Genomic DNA, 15,759 nt, shown 5'->3' with positions numbered 1-15,759 from the left:
CAAAATGGCAAATGTAATAAATTACTAAGATGTTCTTCTACTTTTTTATTTATTTTAATGTGTACTTAGTTTTTTTCCACTTAAAGCTTCATTAAAAGAATCTTAAATAATTATTTATTTTTTATACTTACTTTATAAAGTGCTTATCGTCTATATATTTAAAATATGAAGTCCTTATTTTATTTATAACGATAAATTTCTATGATGTTGTATGTGCTTGATTTTTTGGGACTTGAGTTTTTTTAGTTTATTTAATGTACCACTTTGTTTTAAAGTATAACTAAGTACTTGATGAACTTGTTGATTTGTTATAACATATTATATTTACATTAACATCCATTCCATTGTATTAGAACCTCCAAATAATAAAGAATATATAACTAAAATAAATTATACTAAAGTATAATGTTAAACTCTTGAAATGAAAATATAAATGTTTATTTTAAGATTAACTATATGCAGCATAATTATTACGTGATTTTTATTTAACCTTTTTATCACTGCCTTATCAATATTTTATTCTGTTGTCGGATTTCAATGAAGTTTTAGAAAAAAATCAATCCTTTCAAGAAATGAATTATTATATTTTTCCCTTTCCCAATTTTGGCATGTTTTAAAAAACAGAGCTTCGTATGGCAATACTACGTATGACCAATTAAGAGGCCAAATGTTTTTAATCCGGCCAGTATCTATGTAATTAAAAAAGGGAAAGAAATTTATTATTATAATTATTAAACTAATATTCCTATGTTATAACTTGTGGCACAAGTTAGTTAAAAAAATATCTTTATTTTTCGTTTCTTTTTAACAAATATAGCGAATGGATGCACTGGCAAACAATGACGTTAAAATGTTTTTTTTTTTTTTTATATATATATTCTTAATGCTTCGGTCTCCTTAAAATATAAGAAATAATGCGAGTAAAGGAAAAATGATATCATATATTTTGTTTAATTTTAAATTCATTTTATCAAATCATCAGAAATGTTGTTCATCTTCTTCATACATTAATCTATGAATAACATAAAAAAGGTAACATATCAGATCTGTATGTGAACAATATTTTGTGAAAAATACAAAAAAAGTAATTATCATGTTGAATAGAAGTTGAGCAAGATTTACTGTAACAATTTTAAGGAATTTATATTTTTTTTTATTATTTTAAAGTTTAGTTCAAGTTAATGTATTTTGTAACAAAAACGATTTAGTTTCCATTATATTTTTTTTAATTATTTGTTCATCATTCAAATTTACTTCTTTAAACCCAGCAAAGAAGTAAATTTGAAGAATTTTTATGGTTTATATCCGGTGTGAACCATAAAAATCTATTATATAAAATTATAAATTATAAATAAATTATAAAAAATGTAATCTTCCTTTTGGGCCCAACATCAAACGTTAAAACGAAACATTTTATAGGAACATAATTATAATATTTCAAAATTTTTTAACGTTTCCATTAAAAGCAATTTATTCAAATATATTAATAATCAATATAATAGTATCACAAAGTTTTATATTGGGCATAAAAGTAGTTTTAATACAAATTACAAATGTAGTTAAGTGCATAAAATCATATAAAGAGAAACGTATTATGTATTATTATAGAAAATATAATGTGATTTGGTGTTGTATTTGAATTAAAACATGTTTTTCTAATTAATATCCTTTCCCTTTCTTAACCACAAATAACTAAATTATCCCCCATTTGTGATATCTATATTTGATATTATAAAACTGAAAACTTTGTTTGTTTGTTTGAAAACGCCAATCTCAGGAACTACTGGTCCGATTTGAAAAATTATATCGGATTTAGATAGCCCAGTTATTGAGGAAGGATATAGATATATTTTATCATCACGCTACAACCAACAGGAGCGGAGTAATGCGGGTAAAACCGCGGGGCACAGCTAGTATCCTACCTAAGGATAACTCAGTAAAAGTGCAAAAAAGGAAGTTGTGTAATATGTTGATAAAAAGGACTTGTTATATTGGGTTTATTATTTATAATAAAATAAAACTCAGTTGATTTAAATAAAAATTTATTGCTTAATTAATTAATAACAAGTGGCAGGTTTCAGCGATTTAACTATTAAATTCATTATTATTTTTTCACCATCCCAACAAGGTAACTAAAATTCTTACAATCAGACCAATAACATCGGTGAATCTTTATTAGTGAAAAAAAAAATTCAGTGAAAGATTATTCAGAAAAAAAGAACATCGAATGTATTTCAAACTAAGTCCGTCATCTTGATTTGAGCGGCCACTTTTCCAAAAATACCAAGACATAGACATTTTTAATTCTTACGTCAATAATAAAATTAATATTATGCTAAAATCTGCCCTATTTACATAAATAATGTTCATTGGTGTTTCACATAATACCTATTGTTTTCATCTTTTATTAATAATTCTCAAATTAAATATTTGCAAGTGTGGGTAATAATAAATAATAATGAGAAATGTAGTGTGGACAAAATAAGAAAGAAAAGACAGTCTTATTATTTTTACAATATACTTATCTTCTAATTAGACTAAATAATATCAACATTATTTACATTTCTTGTATGATACGAATTTTCAGGCACTTTTTTTTCAATATTAATATTTAATAAATAAAGGAGCTATTCAAATCATACATTTTAACATAGACCTATTGTGTAAGGACTAAGGAAATCCACTCGTAGGTATATAAACAATTATTGAAAATATATAGTTTGATAAATCATGTCATTCTTAATAAATAGGTAATCGCCTTAAACACTAATACTAGCATATGACGATTAACTATCTTCCTCACAAATCCAACAGTAAACATAGTCATAACAAATGAAATAGAAAACAAGAAATATAGGTACCTACTATTTCAAATTCAAATGCTACCACATAAACTAATTTGCATTCACTTTTGATACTTTCCTGTAGTTCACCACATTTAATTCTGCACCAAGTATTTTGCAATGTTTCGTTTACACTTTGTCCATAATTATTTACATATATAGACACATATAACAATATGTTTGGACACATTAAACCCCCATTTCATTATATGGCCGGCCGTTAGGACGCTCCACGTCGATTGCTCGTTCCGAAATCCCGTTTAGCCCATTCGTATGGCCACGGGAGCTTAATTGTCAAAGATCTGGAAGAAAATAGGCAAAAATAAATTGTCTTTTTCTGGTTGGTCTGGTTTACCAGACGGTACATATGTACACGCTTTATTGTATGTAATTTTAGATATTTAGAATAAAATAAATTAAATAACCGAGTAAGTATTAAGTACTTAGAAACTGAAGTTATTAGACCGTAGTCCAGGTATTTTGAAGTATGTAGATAGCTAATGGAATGAAGTCAGGGACACTTATCGTATTTGTTCAGTTAGGTAAAAACTATCATTAATATGAATTAATGCTAAAGCTTATTAAATATTCAAGATCAAAGAGATTTTTTTAGCAGCATTAATCTATATTTTTAAATGCAAATGTTACCCATTGTTTCTTGCTGTAACTCCAATTTGTACGCTGGATTGTCGTAAGGGGGCAAAGACGACTCGCGGGGAGCTGTTGGCACAGCTGAAAACAACGTGTAGTAAGTGAAACTCGGTTTGTTAGACAAATTTTAAATTATTTTGTATTTCTACTAGCCTTTGACACTGAAAATCTTTCTACTAGTGAATTTTCAAAATCGGTATAGTCGTTACGCAATTTATAAACATTTATACCGAGAAACAATTTTGTTAATAAAGATATAGGTAATTCAGACGTCGCCTCACCACAGTGAGTAACAACAACTCTGATGTGAATGCGCCCAGCGCAGTCATAACGAGCTATTATAATTTATTTTCTACACTTGTTTGTTTTTATTTAATAAATAATACTCACGTGGCACGGAGTGCGGGCAGTGTCGTCTAATCACAACGAGCAGCAACAACACAGATGTGAGCGCCCCCAGCGCGGCTATGACGCCCACTTTTACTCTACTAATAATTAATTTATTATATATGTACACTTACGCGTGATCGGCACGGAGTGCGGGCGGTGTCGCCTAACAACAACGAGTAGCAACAATACAGATGTTAGTGCTCCCAGCGCGGCTACAACGCCGACGATCACGAGCGCACCGTAGTAGTCACCCCGGGGCGCGCCACGACTACCCGCTATTGAGGATGCTTCTATTTCGTCTGAAATAAATTGAGTATTTTTCTTAGGAACTGAAATGTTTTAAAAATTTTAGATATGTTCTACACGATCCAAAATGTCAACACAAAAGTGAAAGTCAAGAGTAAAAGAAATTGGAGGATTTATAAAATGCGATATAATGGTATAGCCGTCTATCCTTTTATTATATCATAGGTTTTAGTTTAGAGTATTGTAAGTAGAAATAATGTTAGGCTGATTGGAGAAAAAGTAGTTGTAGTCATTGTTCATTACACTTAAACAGTTAACTAAATAAAAAGTTCAGAAATATTAACGAGTTATGTAATAAAGTCAATAAAAATTAGGGTTAGTCAAGGGGTTAGTCGTCATAAGAAGAAAAACTTACTGTCAACTGGCTCTGGGGAATCCAAAGATTTCGTGTGTATTTCCAACACATTGCTTGTTTTGACTTTTCCATTGGTCAAAAACAGTTCAAGCCATACACGACACCTGCAAAAATATATCATTTAGAAATAAGAAGTTATAACTATCAATATAAGTAATGATTTAATACAAGATTAAAACTAGGGTATCTTTTGGCCAGTCTAAATTCGTCAAGTTCCTTTTCGTGTTCAGTACTCTTGCACCCAGCGCCCCATGCCCGTGTTCTATCTTTTACTTACCTAGAGTTTGGCTCCAAACCAATCAAAGTGATAGCCGGTGGCAGATCCCTTGTAGCGAGTCTAAAGTCATCATGTTCTTTCCTCGCTCCACACGCGTGCGCCGCTCGGTACACCCGCACCCAGCGCTCCGCAGGCGAGGGTACACCGCGCCACGTGAGTTCAGCCGCTTCAGAGCCGACGGTACGCGCTTCTACTGTTACCGTCCAGTTGTATGGGTCTGGAAGTTTGGAGTTATTTTTATATTTTTGTTATAGGAATTTATTTTTTAATTATTACACTGTGCGCATGCATTATGATGATAGATGATGATTGCTCTTCAATAAAATTTACATAGAATATCCCAATCAATGTATTAAATTATGGGATATAACTAATTACAGATCATTTTAAATATAACACATATATAATTTACACAGACACACAAACAAATACATACCAATATAAGGAGAGGTAACAAATTCTACACGACCAGAATCAAACAGTTCTGTAGCAGACCGAGTGGGTGGGATCAGAACCATAGAAGCCTCGTATTTGCTGCCAGGACGTAGATCTATAAGGTCTGCTGCTGAACGACTGTGATGGAGAAGCTCAGTCATGCTGTATATCGGTGTACCGACTGGTCGGTATCTGTAATATATAAACAGTGAAAATATAATAAATTATCTAAAATTACTCAAATTTAACACTAAATAGTGCAACATTTATTCACACTTTTAACGGTTGAACCCATTTTCAACAACATAAATTGTCTTGATTTGAACAAGAAAATAGATTCCCGCTTATAAAAAGTGACTTGTAGATCATCCTTAAATTATGTCCTAATTTAAATACAAATAAATCAATTCATTTCTTACCGAACTTGCACGCCGTCTATAAACTGAAGCTCCTCTTCTGTAAAGTGTCTCCACGTTAGGTGGGCTGTAGTATCATTGACATCAACTACCCTCAACTTACAGTCTATTTCTCTGCGTTTCTCTTCTGCTGGTTCCGCCTGAAAAAGATCATAAGAACTCATTATTAATATATTCACTTCTAAAGTTTAAAAAAAAAGCTATGAAGGTAGTACTTACAGATGGCAAGTCCTGAGTCCGAATAGTATAAATTTTACTTTCAGGTTCAACTGGTAGGTTGTGTAGATACAATTTGCCGCGTATCCTATACATAGTGGAAGGTTTTAGACCACTCAATCGGAATTCCAGCCGAGGCGTAGTTAATATTTCATCAGCTGGCGCGAAAACTTGTGAATACCACTGACCAACATCATCATCGCTAAAAAATAAATTATCATTCTTAATATATATAAATCTCGTGTCACAATGTTTGTCCTCAATGGACTCCTAAACCACTTAACCGATTATAATAAAATTCGCACACCATGTGCAGTTCGATCCAACTTGAGAGATAGGATAGGTTTTATCCCGGAAATCCCTCGGGAACGGGAACTATGCGGGTTTTTCTTTGAAAACGCGGGCGAAGCCGCGGGCGGAAAGCTAGTTAATTATAAAATATACTAGACATTCTTAAAACATTATATTTCCTTGATTGATTTAGTAATGTATATGAAAGTATATAACTTACTCTGTATCTGTGTATCTCAAATCTACACTTCCACGCAAACCGACTAAAACAGGAGGCAGTCCAAACAACATTTTGATACTCGTCGGTGAATCCGATTGCAAAGATATCACTGTTAGCTTTTTATTTTCTTCCCCGAAACTAGGTAGAGGCAAGCCAGGTGGAAGGCCAGCTAATGCAGGCTCCAAAGGATTGTCAATGGGCCGGCGAATATTATTCTGCTCATAATCTTCTAATGGATTGTCTTCAGATGGATATCGATTATCAGGGGGAATAGTAGGAAGGAAGCCTGGTGGCTGCTTTCCTGGGAATCCTGGTGGTAATTGACCTGTAATTATTATTTTATTTGAGTTAAAAATATAAAATTTGTTAGTAAAATACTAATTGAACAATGTGACGTAAGATGAGATGGTGTGCAAAAGGAATAGTGGTAAACAAGATAATAAAATAGTTCCTAATTTTAAATGCTATAAATGTATAAATAATCTTATTTTGTAGACAGAACAGAGATAGAAAACAGCCATCTACACATAAGATTAGAAGTGACACCAAGGCGAGGTCACTGACCTGCCGCGGTTGTTCGGCTCTTTTCAGCTGATCTTCCAAGGTTTCTGTTTACTTCTGACTCTATTTCCATTTGGCTAAGAATATTTTCAAGATCGATAGTAGAATATTTAACCGCAGAATTGCTTGGATTACTAATCGAACTTTTAATTGCTGAATGCATTTGTGTTTTAGGAAGGGCTCTCAGTAAAACTGTTTCGTATGGATTTGGATCCTTTTTAAGTAAATGTTTAAGAATATCTGGTTTCCATGAAGCAGTTTCTACAGCGTTGGATTTGATGGATTGCACGTCTTTATTGCGTAATATAGTCACATACTTTCCTTGACTATTTTGGATGATATGATTGTTTGAACTGGGATGTGATTTTGAATGATGTGTGGATGAATACGAATTCATTTCGATTGATTTATTACGCGAGGGTTCAAAGAGATATTTACTATCGACAGCATCAACCATATCTGCATCATTATTAGGTGTATCAAGGGGATTGAAAACTATCTTTTTATTAAATTCTGGTGAAAAAAAATTCAGATTCTTGACTTGAGAAATGGGTACTTTTCTGATAGGAGAGTGTTCATGGGTTTTTATTACCATGTTATATTTATTACGAAAATGTTCATTATTAATAGCAGAATATTGACTGTGTTGTTGCATTTTACCGTGAGATTCGGGTTTATGTACTGGTTGCTTAAGAGGAGCTCGGTCGTGTGAGACAATTGCATAGCCAGAATGAGATTTTTTAGGAACTGGTTTCATAGTTCTTTGTTTGACATTTCCGTCTCTGTCACCCTTGGGAGGCGTTAATAAATGAATATTTTGAAAGTGAGAATTTGCATCATGTTGCTCATCATCTGGAGTAAATACTGTAATATTCATAGGATCCTTATGACCAGTATATTCAGTTGAGTCAGAATAAGTATTGTTAACAGTAAGTGCAGTTGTGGACTTCAAATATTTCGGAATGCCTGACTTCAGAGGACGTAATCGTTTATAAAAATCGAAATTCCCTACGTTCAATCGCTTATTGAAATTCATTGCTTCCGTGGTGTGGGGGGGCGTTGGTAAGACAAATGTAGCGGTCGCAGGCAGCACCGGTGTTATTGGCGTAACATAATGAATGTTCTCTAAATGAGACGGTGTAAAATGGTTTTGTAAAGCCGATGCGTTCGTGTTCCCAGCTGTAAGTAATGAGCGATGAATGATTAAACATGCAATAAATAAGCAATTGTTACTGTGAAATTCAACATGCGTGACGTGATATGGAGTTATTAATAATGTTGATGAATGGAAGTACTGACAACCACGATGACTGTACTTAGCTAATTATGAATCTATGAAATGTTTTGGATGACAATGAGTTTGCAAATGATAATGGTAAATATACATATGAAATTGAAGAGCAATATAAAATTGTTTTACCATGTGGCACGCAACCCCATTCCTTGCAGCAGTCTTCGTCATTAGATATATTTACTGGTGCCGGTCTATGCATCGGAGGACACCTTAATGTTTGCGGAGGCAGTGGTGGTAGCGGGCTACATGCTTCTTGGCAATCCAATTCTCCATTCTCGCAGAAACAGTGTTGTTCGCACCCCGATAGTGCGATTGGTACCTCACTCCAATTGGGTATCCTGGAAAATTATCTTGTAAAGCTTTGATTGTCCAATAAAATGTTTAAGTACAAAAAGAGTTTTATTTCTCAGTCACTATAAATTTAATCTATTAACTATAACTACATAAATACTACTTTTACTTCAGCCACATGAAGCAATTTGACAATTTTAAATTAGGAATTATTATACTTACCAGAAATTTAATTTGATTTAAAATTTCTACTTACGCAACTCCCTCATAATGGCAAGTCCCATCACTCAAACATCTAGCAGTACGAGGACAGCAGTTCGGTGGCTGCGGCGGAGGATTGGGAGCCCACTTCACACAACCCTTGGACACTAACTCCAATCCGACGTGATTTGGACAATGTAAAGGCGCACATTCACGCGTATCTTGCCCAGTACATTCACATAGTTCCGTGCATCCTATGTTAAATTCTTCGCCTGTAAATTAGTATGCATTTAGACCACACTGTATTCGCATTAATGAATTTGTAATTAATACTTAACAAACGCTTTCACGCGCTCGAAAGTCGATTGTTGTATCCTAATCGTATTGAGCAATGGAAATATAACTGTTATGCTTAACTGATGTTATGAATAGATAAATAATAAGTAACTTAACGTATGTAGTTGCGTATGTATTAGTAACTGTCAGATTCATATCTCTGTCATTTAATTTAATTTAAACATTAATGAATACTAACCAACTGCGTAAAATTGTCCGTCGTGATAACATCCATCTTTTGTAACATTGTATAGTTCCTCGTCAGGTAGTTCATTACCAACATCAGATGCTGTTATAGTGAAGTTGAATTTCGTTCCGGTTTCTTTTGTTTTCAAAATATAATCTTTACCACCTTCCAAATTTAGTATGAGATTTGAATATCTTAGTTCGACATCTTGGTAGGATTTTCCTCCATCGCTACTGAGCAATAAGTGTATAGGGTCTTCCGTATCATTTGGATGTATGAGATTAACTTGAACGCTGTTGTTTTGTAGCACTTTGATAGAGCCTATTGGTTCTAATAAGACCAGTGGACGCATCGTTGATTTTGAACTTTCCATGGAGTTTTTCTCATGTGCTGGGCCCTAGAAAATGTTTATAATTATAACCAAAATACCTAATTTAAGTTAATTTAAATAAAAAAAAAAACAATGACCATTTTATAGAAATCTACGCTTTATGTACGTACATTTCTTGATCTCTTTCCGGATTATCTTTCAAATCAAACACCATTCAATTTATCTACTCCTCTTATAAGTCCTGTACACCTATCTACTTTAGTCATCTTGCCTCTTGGATAGAAAATAGACACCGAGTTTTAAATCACTTATAGGTTAACCTCATGTACATTCTCTAAACAGTTAATAATACTTAAACTAAGTGTACCTGAGTAGTAGATGTGGAAACAGTGACATTATCCATGGGCTCTTCGTGCACGTCTTGTGACACATCACAGATCTGTATTTCGCAACACGCGTCGTTTGGGTCTTGCACGTTGATGCATCTGTCTGATTGGGCTATGCGTTGACATCTGAAATAATTGGACATTTTAATTTCTTCAGTTTTTGAAACAGTATTTACCATTGTGAAATATGTGTTAATATTAATTCATATTTAGTTAAATGAACAACTACTAAGCTCATTCAAGAGTTTGGAAGCATCATGTTTGTGTTAAATTAGTACGAGTAGGACAAGCAAGTACAATAAAAAAAAACAATAAAAGATATAAATATACATCTTTAAAAATTTGTAAACATAAATAAAAATTAAAAATAACTAAGACATCTTAGATCACATAAACATAAACATCGCAACGCGGATATAACATTATACTCGTTTATTTACACAAATACCGGTTCAACGCTATAAAATAAATTTACCTCGGCTTGCAAGTCACTATGGAGTTTCGTTCACAGGTGCAAGTCTGTTCGCAACCGATGTTCCACTTAGCACCTACGTGGTAGGTGTCGTTACCATAGCGACATATTTCTAATGATGTCGGTTTTAAATCTGAAAATATAAAAAATCGCTATATACTTTATATAATATGATATAAATAAATCTAAATCTGCTCGCGAGAGAATCTTTTTTTTGTCTAAGGTTTTTTGTAGACATTACAAATTAATTACTGTTTAGATAGTGCAATATTTAATTAGCAGTAAACCTCGAGTTCTTACAGGTTTAAATGTGTGAATTTAAACCATCTAAGACTAAAATAAACACAAAACTATCCTCAAAATTAGCATCAAATTTTTTCGTTAACCACATATTTATTTCCTGAAACAAATATTTCAGAAATGGAATCCAAAAACCCACCTCCATTATTAGTAGCACATGCCATAATAGAGCAGCATTCATCAACCGGCGACTCGAAGCACAAAGGATCGTTTATACGTCTGCCTCTGCGAATGTACGGGTGCTTGCATCGCGGCGAACATTCAAACACGCCTCCGGGCGAACACTCGCAGGTCTCCTCGCAGCCTCTGTCCATTCTCTCGCCGAGCTACCGAAATGTACAGTTTTAGCCGAAAAAAGAGTAAGTCACATTTCAGAATGACGAGACGAGAGTCTTGTGTGAAATGTGTTTTGCGTTGTTATGTGGTGAGGAACTATAATAGTTCTAAAATAGATTTTTCATTAACTATAGAGGTAAAACGCAAAAGAAATTAAGCCACTACGACTATGAGCAACAGTAATAAACAGTTAAAGTAAAAAAGAGTAGTTATGATGTAAAAGTAAATATAATAATGCTTTAGATGTATAAAGTAAAATTAAAAATAAATTATAGATGCTTAACATACAACCCCTTCCTCATATTGTTAGCGTAATAATCCATGAAATCAACAAACATGTTTGTAAATTCTTAGCAAAGTTGATCAATTAGGTTTGCTTATCAAACAATTTGGTCTCATTCTAAATGTTTACCAATACATAACAATTCGCGAGTTACCAATACCCCATTTTGACTTGTTTGAAAATATTTGTTTGCCTGCAAATACTTCAAATAGCAACATTTCATAAATAGCATCGTTATTATGAGCGAGTAGGACATCAACGCAATAGTGGAATTACAACACACAAGTTATTACAATTACATATTAGGTACATACCTTATACGTTACTTCGTTCACTTTGCAAGTTTCTATCTCATCAGATTTATCCATATTAAGTAAAGGATGAAACGGTGCTTGAAGATTGGAATAAAATTTATCCGGAATGTGATTTTGTTTTCTTTCTTGTACTAATATTTTCGGAGGCTCATCATCATCATCATCGCCATCCATATTTACATCACTTAAATCATCTATATTCTTCTTTGGTTCTCTCTGGTTTGTTTGGTTATGCAATGCATTGGCAAAATTTTGTAACTCGTCTACGTTTAAATTAAGAAGTCTAGGCTTAGGTTTAACTATTGTTTCGGTTACTTCATTTTGCTCTGTGGTAATTTCAACTGTCTTATTTTCTAGAACATTCTCGTTAATTCTTGGAGTCGATCTTGTCGGAGTTGCAGCAGTCGTAGTTGGTCGCACTTCTTTTATCGAAGGTGTGGTTACAACTGATTGGCCTTCTTCATCGTCGCTAACTAATTTACCTGAAAATAAATATTAAACTATTATTAATTGAAAAAACAACACATTGATCTACGAGTGAACTTAGTATTAAGGTTGATTGTATTTATTTAAAAATTCCCCTTCACACATTAAAAGGAACAATTTAAAATGGCATTTATCGTAAGTTGCTTTTTTCTTAAGCTAATTAGATGCGCTCCGCGGTTTCACCCACGTGGCTCCGCTCCTCTTGGTCTTAGCGTGTATAGCCTATACTCCTATAGCCTTCCTCGATGAATGGGCTATCTAACACCGAAATAATTTTTCAAATCGGATCCGTGGTTCCTGAGATTAGCGCGCTCAAACAAACAAACTCTTCAGCTTTATAATATTAGTATAGATAAATTAAAGTTCAATTCATGTAAACCCAGCTAGAGTAGTCAGTATGACAGAAATGAAAGCGAACTTCGTTTGCTTATCCTAGTACTAATATTATAAATGTGAAAGTATGTTTATTTAGATTCTCGTTATTCAATCACACAGTTACGTTAGAAAAGATATTAAAGAAATTTGACACATAAGAGAAGCTTTTAAGTTGATCTAATGCACAAAATGAAATCCCATATCAACTACCAAGCATGAATTTATGCGCATATTGCTTAGCGAATAAATACTTTAGTTTTATCCGCTTGTAATAAGACAATGTTATACCAAGGAATGTGACTAGTTATAAATGATTTTCGTTCATGTAATGTTACGGTAATGAGTTCGAAGTCTTACACGCTCAGCTGGCTTAAAGCCGCCTGATGAAAAATCGGCCTTTTGCTTCGGATCCGTTATCTTAAATCAATATAACCGTTATAATAATAAAATTGATGTTGTTTGTAACGTTTTTTTGGTTCATTAAACCATTTAGATGAGATTTGTTTATAGATAAACGAAATAAAGTTAATTGTTGATTTAACGATTTAAATCTATCTATGTAGGTCTATACTTAATATTATATAGCTGAAGAGTTTGTTTGTTTGAACGCTCTAATCCCAGGAACTACTGGTCCGAATTGAAAAAATCTTTCAGTGTTTGATAGTCCATTTACTAAGACTAACAAGAGCGGATCCATGCGGGTGAAACCGCGGGGCACAGCTAGTAAAAATATAAAATAATAAATACAGAGATACTTGAGCGTCTCCAAAATTTCTGTGTACGTTTTGTTTACGGTCTTCGTAAATACGACCACGTTTCCCAATTTCGAAAAAAACTCAAGTGGCTTCCTATAAGACTTCGCCGGAATGCAAATACGTTGAAGCTTCTATTTTCTATCCTTTTCGATCCCAAATATCCTTCCTATTTAAAAACCCAGTTCAAATTCCTTGATTCAGATAGTTACTCCCTTCGCTCTGTTAATAACCTAATCCTTAGCTTTCCTTCCCACCAAACTAATTACTTCGGAAATTCCTTTGCTGTAACCGCTGTCAGACTTTGGAATTCTTTGCCATTAGCTGTAAGACGAGCTTCCTCTCTTAAGTCCTTTAAAAATCTTTTACACCAGCATTTTTTAAATATAGCATTTCCTTGATAATATTAACTGTACCTATGTATTTTATTTATTTATAATTTTATACACACTATAGTTACTTTATTGTATTCTATTATGATTAATACAGGTTTTTATTATGTAATATATTATATTACCTACTTACTTCTTATTTTATTTTTATCTCATAATAATATATATTTTTTTTTTCTTTTACTTTTTCAGCCACCCGCGTTACATTAATTATATGTATTATATATCTATCCTCTACCTTAGGTGGCCTGGAAGAAATCGCTTTTAAGCGATAAGGTCACCTTTTGTACTTCGCATCCATACAAATATATATTAATACTGTACATTGTAATATTAAATGGTGTGGTACAATAAATGATTAAATAAATAAAATAAATACAGAATGAGAACATCTTCTACAATCATGACATTCATAACCTTTAGGTACATTCTAATGTTGCCATGACAATAAATCACGAATAATCAAGGTTATATATAACTATACTTCAATTTAATTGGTGCATCCTGTTTATATAATGTACTCGTAATACTATTAAACGATTTCTTGTATTTTATTTTACGCGAACACAATAATTACTATTCATTTAGAAATCGCAAACGCAAATTAAATCTCGATTTATTCCGGGCAAATACGGTTAGATTGGTCAGGCATGATCACGCTCTATGTAGAGTTCAAAATATTGTCATAAATAAAAAATCTTTTATCTTCACTATTATAATATTTTCAACATAATTTAATAAACACGAAACATCTCAAATAATTAATGTAAATATAATAATTATTAGCTCTATTAATATGAATGCCTTAATTTACGTAATTTTAATAACATTTTATATAAATAATTGATGTTAATAAACTTTTCTTTAACTTTCTATACGTACACAATAATATTTTTATAACCTTTTTTGTAAATAACTATAGCTCACTGCTCAAGTACAAAAAATTGTACCTTCTGCATACTACATTGCAGAGAAGATTTGCCTTTGAAGAATTGCCTTAAATTTTTATATAAACCCTAATATTTGATTTCCTTGACAGTTAAGTAGACTATCAGGGACTATAGACTTTTATGTATAAGACTGAGAGCTTTTTGATTCGCCTGCACCAGAAAATGAACAAGACTTAATTCTCGTAACGTTATAAAATACTGGAAACTCATAACACATAAAAGAGAAACTCCAAGCAAATTTTCACTATTAAAAATCATGATTAGGTACAATTGACTATTAATACTACTTCCTCTATTACATAATTACGACTTAACATCATTATTGAGGTTTTTGTGGAACTAAGCAGTTACAATAATTACACATTACGATCTAGGACTGCATAAGTAAGAATTAAGTAAGTCGTTTGCCTGAATAATCTATGTTAAACATCCCGTATTCAAATATATGAAAATTGTCAGCAAATAACAAAAGCGACCTTCTGAAAATATATATCTTATATTAATTAATAAATCGTAATAAACGTGTTGAATTATTAAATTAAACCTTGTTAAGGTCGTTGTGGTGCAAAATATCTACATTAATTTATTCATCTACATAACAAGTTTCTGTTCTACACTAGCTTTTAGTCGTGGTATGATATTTTTCAGATAACAATACTGACACTCACTTAGGTACTACACACTACCAGAACCATCCCCACGCAAAAATAACTTCAATCAATAGCGCTATTTTGACCGAGAATAGGCTAACAATACACATTATTAGAGTATTGAGATTGTAACACATTTTTAGGTTACATTTTGCAATAAGAGTCCAATATTTGAAGTTATGTGCATTGTGATGTGACAATATTAATTTCGCAACAGTGAAAACCCTGACGAATCAATGAATAAGTGGACACGTAAGTCTACACAAGCTAATGTTGCGTAAAAGAGGTAAGTATCCGGCTATGGGTGCTCACGCGTGACCAAGTGTGCAGTTTGGTGGTTAGGGCTGTCAATAATTTACTTAATTAAATTTACATTAATTATTTTGAATTATTGCATTTATCGTCGCAATAAAATTAATGTACCGAGGACGTATCAATTACATAAAAAAAACTTAATTATTG

At 32.6% G+C, this 15,759-nt stretch overlaps 1 protein-coding gene across 1 annotated transcript in view; it reads right to left on the bottom strand.

The window, feature by feature from the left end:
• Window positions 1-2,029: 2,029 nt before the first annotated feature.
• LOC123699625 (putative epidermal cell surface receptor) overlaps window positions 2,030-15,759 on the bottom strand; it is a 32,991-nt gene continuing 19,261 nt past the window's right edge. The window contains exons 3-18 of the mRNA XM_045646618.1: window positions 11,693-12,174; window positions 10,899-11,085; window positions 10,463-10,592; window positions 9,969-10,113; window positions 9,283-9,667; window positions 8,803-9,019; window positions 8,382-8,593; window positions 6,401-6,725; window positions 5,893-6,091; window positions 5,677-5,813; window positions 5,259-5,449; window positions 4,823-5,039; window positions 4,546-4,649; window positions 4,016-4,183; window positions 3,492-3,575; window positions 2,030-3,145 (exon numbers count right to left, since the gene is read on the bottom strand). Coding sequence (XP_045502574.1) covers window positions 3,138-3,145; window positions 3,492-3,575; window positions 4,016-4,183; window positions 4,546-4,649; window positions 4,823-5,039; window positions 5,259-5,449; window positions 5,677-5,813; window positions 5,893-6,091; window positions 6,401-6,725; window positions 8,382-8,593; window positions 8,803-9,019; window positions 9,283-9,667; window positions 9,969-10,113; window positions 10,463-10,592; window positions 10,899-11,085; window positions 11,693-12,174 — 3,191 coding nt within the window. The 3' untranslated portion in view covers window positions 2,030-3,137. The remainder of the gene's footprint in view (window positions 3,146-3,491; window positions 3,576-4,015; window positions 4,184-4,545; window positions 4,650-4,822; window positions 5,040-5,258; window positions 5,450-5,676; window positions 5,814-5,892; window positions 6,092-6,400; window positions 6,726-8,381; window positions 8,594-8,802; window positions 9,020-9,282; window positions 9,668-9,968; window positions 10,114-10,462; window positions 10,593-10,898; window positions 11,086-11,692; window positions 12,175-15,759) is intronic.

This window comes from Colias croceus, chromosome 18 (assembly GCF_905220415.1).
Source record: "Colias croceus chromosome 18, ilColCroc2.1".
In the NCBI taxonomy this organism is placed as follows: domain Eukaryota; kingdom Metazoa; phylum Arthropoda; class Insecta; order Lepidoptera; family Pieridae; genus Colias; species Colias croceus.
The sequence above is the reverse complement of the archived record's forward strand: the minus strand, read 5'-3'. Positions and strand labels throughout refer to the sequence as shown.